This window comes from Drosophila simulans, chromosome 3L (genome assembly GCF_016746395.2).
Source record: "Drosophila simulans strain w501 chromosome 3L, Prin_Dsim_3.1, whole genome shotgun sequence".
In the NCBI taxonomy this organism is placed as follows: Eukaryota; Metazoa; Arthropoda; class Insecta; order Diptera; family Drosophilidae; genus Drosophila; species Drosophila simulans.
Window position 1 is genome coordinate 1186568 of NC_052522.2, and position 4479 is coordinate 1191046.

The 4479-nt window shown below is 47.1% G+C and overlaps 1 protein-coding gene across 2 annotated transcripts; it reads left to right on the forward strand.

Annotated features, from left to right (window-relative positions):
- The first annotated feature begins 42 nt into the window (after positions 1 to 42).
- LOC27209387 (JNK-interacting protein 1) lies at positions 43 to 3077 on the forward strand. Of its 2 annotated transcripts, none has more exons than XM_016184819.2 (5): positions 43 to 420; positions 707 to 1083; positions 1252 to 1973; positions 2055 to 2242; positions 2307 to 3077. In XM_016184819.2, the coding sequence occupies exons 1-5, from the start codon at positions 308 to 310 to the stop codon at positions 2377 to 2379; spliced, it is 1473 nt and encodes a 490-aa protein (XP_016029772.1). In that variant the 5' UTR covers positions 43 to 307; the 3' UTR covers positions 2380 to 3077. The 2 variants fall into 2 exon arrangements, with proteins under 2 accessions (XP_016029772.1, XP_016029771.1); XM_016184818.2 differs by having other exon boundaries at positions 1273 to 1973.
- Positions 3078 to 4479: the final 1402 nt, after the last annotated feature.

Below are 4479 nucleotides of genomic sequence, written 5' to 3' on the forward strand. Positions count from 1 at the left end.
AAAGAGAGAGCTTGCGGATGACAGCTGAAAGTCCCAAATTTCCCTGGCTTGGGCCTCCACTATTTCTGATTTGGCACCACTCACATCTGGAATTCAGACGTGGGCACTCAATTACGCCAGCAACGTCAAGGAAATTATCGATTTTCGCATGTGAAGTGAAAAAAGTGACTCCGTGGGCAAAAACTGTAGCGCGAGCAGGACTCCAGTGAAAATCCAACCAAAAGCAATTCACACGGACTAACTGATAGCCCCAGCTAGCCTGTAGTGGAGGGCGTGGCAGCTGGTCGGACCCTGGTCCCCAAACGACATGGCCGACAGCGAATTCGAGGAGTTCCACAGGCCCATATTTGAGCCACATACGATTGCTGGATTCGGATCTGGAGCAGGAAGCAAGAAGAATAATCCCCATGCATTTTACTCGTAAGTTGAAAGGTGAAAGGCTGCGGTAAGAATCAATCTGGCGATGCTTGCTGTAGCCAAGACGTGTGCACGTGTCCTGAAGAGCACCCCTTGAAACTGGTTCGGTATCCTTGAAGGGAAATGTTCGCAACAGAAGCACAAAAGTCACCCATGGAACTGTTTAAAAGTATGCAATGAATTCCAGATGAGTGCATGCCTTTGAACATCTCTATGCATTTTTCCAAACTCGTTGTGATTTCTGTGCGATGGCATGAGTTCAGTTTCATCAGTTAAACCCTTTTCACAGTTTAATTCCCAACGATGACCTGGAGGACTCGCACTCCTCGAAGAGCGATGGCGACGGTTCGGATCAGGAGGATGGCATTGGTCTTGTGGATCACGAGCCCAAGATGCGTCAGGTGGAGGACGATGAGCTAGGCGACGGGCTGAAAGTCACTCTGTCATCGGACGGCTCGCTGGACACCAACGACTCGTTTAATTCGCACCGACATCATCCGTTGAACCACCAGGATGCGATTGGAGGCTTCCTGGGCATGGACACCAGTGGATTGGGTGGCAACAGTGCTCCTGTGACCATTGGAGCCAGCACAGATCTGCTGGCACCCAATACAGCTGCCACGCGACGTCGTCGCAAGTTGCCGGAAATACCGAAAAACAAGAAATGTAAGTGTATTGAAAACTTAGTTCCTGGCTAGAGTATCCTGCATGCAAGTAGTTTCAGGGGCTATGCCGGTTTTCAAAACTGATATTTGTTTTATATTTGGAAACCGGATAGTCCTTCTTAACATCCCTTCGTAGTTTCGGGCTAACCCACTCATGGCCTCGTTGCAGCTTCCATTCTGCATCTTCTAGGTGGCTCCAACTTTGGCTCCCTGGCGGATGAGTTCCGCAACGGTGGTGGTGGGGGAATCCCTCCAGCAGTTCGCAGTGGACAACAGCGCTCATTTCTGTCCCTCAAATGCGGCTACTTGATGGACGAGGACTCCAGTCCGGATTCGGAGAGGATGCAGAGTCTGGGCGACGTGGACAGTGGTCACAGCACGGCGCACTCGCCCAACGACTTCAAGAGCATGTCGCCGCAGATCACGTCTCCCGTTTCGCAGTCCCCCTTTCCGCCTCCCTTTGGCGGAGTGCCCTTTGGCCAGCTGGAGATGCTGGAGGCCACGCACCGTGGTCTGCACAAGTTTGTGCCGCGGCACCACGACGAGATCGAGCTGGAGATCGGCGACGCCATCTACGTGCAGAAGGAGGCCGAGGACCTGTGGTGCGAGGGCGTGAATCTCCGCACCGGAAGGCAGGGCATCTTCCCCTCGGCCTACGCCGTGGACCTGGACTACAACGAGTTCGATCCCACAGTGCAGCTGGTGAAGAAGGAGCGCTACCTGCTGGGCTACCTCGGATCCGTGGAGACGCTGGCGCACAAGGGCACCGGAGTCGTTTGCCAGGCGGTGCGCAAGATTGTCGGCGAGTACGGCAACTCACCGACCGGACAGACCTGCATCCTGGAGGTTTCCGACCAGGGACTGCGCATGGTGGATCGATCGGGCCCGAATGTGAGTAGGATACCTAGTTCCGTATAACTACAACATACATTTCCATTAATAACCGATATAAAAACCGATTTTCTGAAACAGCAAAACAAAAAGGACAAGAAACCTTGCATCGACTACTTCTACTCCCTGAAGAACGTCTCCTTCTGCGCATTTCACCCTCGCGATCACCGCTTCATTGGCTTCATCACCAAACATCCCACGGTTCAGCGGTTCGCCTGCCACGTCTTCAAGGGCTCGGAGTCCACCAGACCGGTGGCCGAGGCAGTGGGGTGAGTCCTTAAGCAGCCACCCCCCAAACACGCCCGAATAACATGGTAACACTCCTTCTTTCAGTCGTGCTTTCCAGCGATTCTATCAGAAATTCATTGAAACCGCTTATCCCATCGAGGACATCTACATTGAGTAGGCTTGCAAGGCGGTTTGTGCATTAATCAATACGATATATTTTTTGTGCGGTTATTACGAATAAAAGCAAAGATAAGTCTCAAGAATATTTGCTCTTCTTCAAAGAGAATCTCAAAGCAAAATCGATAAGCTCGCAATAGAAACCCTAGCTATAGATTATTATCATTTATCCGATTCGAACAACTGTGCAAGATATAAGACATGTAAATAGTTAGTTAACTTTCGTTCAAAACTCCCACTTTACACACTCACACTAAGTAAGCTTCAAGCAATCAGCAATAGTTGCCCCCTTCCTATAGGAATACCCTTCAAACTCGAGTACATTGCACATGGACACAAGCACAACCACGATGAGTTGAACTCCCTGGAGAACACCGTGAAGATTCCAATTTTGTATCGGAAGTCATTTGGATTGGTTATAGATATCCAGACCCTCCTGTGACCACATCCTTACCCTGGCAATGCACAAAATAGAGTGAGGCCAAAGTAATGTAGCGATCTTCGTGTCACCTTAGTTTAGTTATGCCAATCTTTCAGTTACCAGAGACTCAACAATATCGAACACCAGCTGCTACGTTTTGAAGTATTCTCAATTAAAGCCCAGTTTAAGATGTGTAAACCTTTAAAGTTGTGTACACGCAGGCGAATATATACTGTATATGTATACAAAAGAAATATATAAAGAACCTATAAATCAAACTATACTGGATTATTGGGTGCTCAAGAAAGAGAGGTGAGTTTTATTAGTAAGAGAATATAACCCTTTGAAAAATGTTGCTATATTTTTATAATATGGTATTGTCGAACTCACCCAAAAGTATGCACTTAAGCTCAAGTTATAGCAAGTTGATAGAATCCCGAAATGATGGTTTATAATATTTGGCAGCCTAAAAGATAGCTTAAAGTTTGTAAAGTAAATTACTTCGCACATAAAACATGTGAGTTTATCTATCGCGGGTAATGAATTGGTGATTTGCATAAAATTACGTGACAAGACAAGATAATACTAATCGGCTATATGAAGGCAATGGCCAATTGCAGTTTAGTTTTGAGATTAACTTGTGATGACTTGATTTGAATGATGGCCCAGAAGTTCCCATTCGGATTTCGCATTAGTTTTGTTTCACCGCACATTTACCAATGCGGATCTACGCCGGAAAAAGAAACAATCGCACATTAATGAAAACGCCCAGGGAGTGGAGAATAAATGGCCGAGCCATTAAAATGGCGATACATCAGTTAGCCTTGGGGCATCAATCATTATGCAATTTTCGCGAAGCCGGCCAGCAGCTTTGGGCCACTTTCTTCGGAGGTGGTTCAGTGAACGGGTTGTGGTGGTGGGCCTGGTCGGATCTGCCTTTGGGCAAAGTGCTCCAACAGGAGCAGCGACTAAGACTAACTAATTCGTGTCGCTTTTAATGGAAATGGATACCCGGAGTAGCCTTGGCAGCGACTTTGGCTGCGTTCGGTGTGGGAACTGGTTTCGGGGTTGGGAAAATCGCGCGGCACTCGCTTGATGCACTTGTCGACGTGCCCGGCCTCTTAACTCTATCGCAAATGTGGCCAATTAGAGATTAAACGACAATTTCAATTTAAAAACGCTTGTAAAACAGACCAGCCGAAAAGCCAACCTGATTTTCCTGAGCTGCCAGTGGCGGCAATATACTTGTCAAGCCGATTCGATATCTAGAGGGGATTGGCGATGCTCTAAGAAGTCTCTACATCAGTCAGTAATAAAAAAAATGAAGATTCTGATTAATCTAGTAAATTTTTGAATTCTCTATATCGTAAATTATAAAAGTACTATGTTATATTTATACTAACTATCGAATACGCATGCTATTATTCCTTTTTTTTATCAATACTTATTTAATTCAAGTTAGTTGGTACTCTCCCTTTATTAATTTACCTTGAGCAAACTGACAGCACATCAGAAGCTTTTGGAAAGTGACATCTTATCCAAGGGCTACCGATTCTCGGAGTGCATGAATGGATAGAACCGCAGCTCGTGGAAATCCCCCAAACAAGTTCGCTATCTACGCGCCTGAAGAGCAGCAGCGCCATGTGGAAAGCCACTCCGACCAGCAGCGGCAGTCGAGCC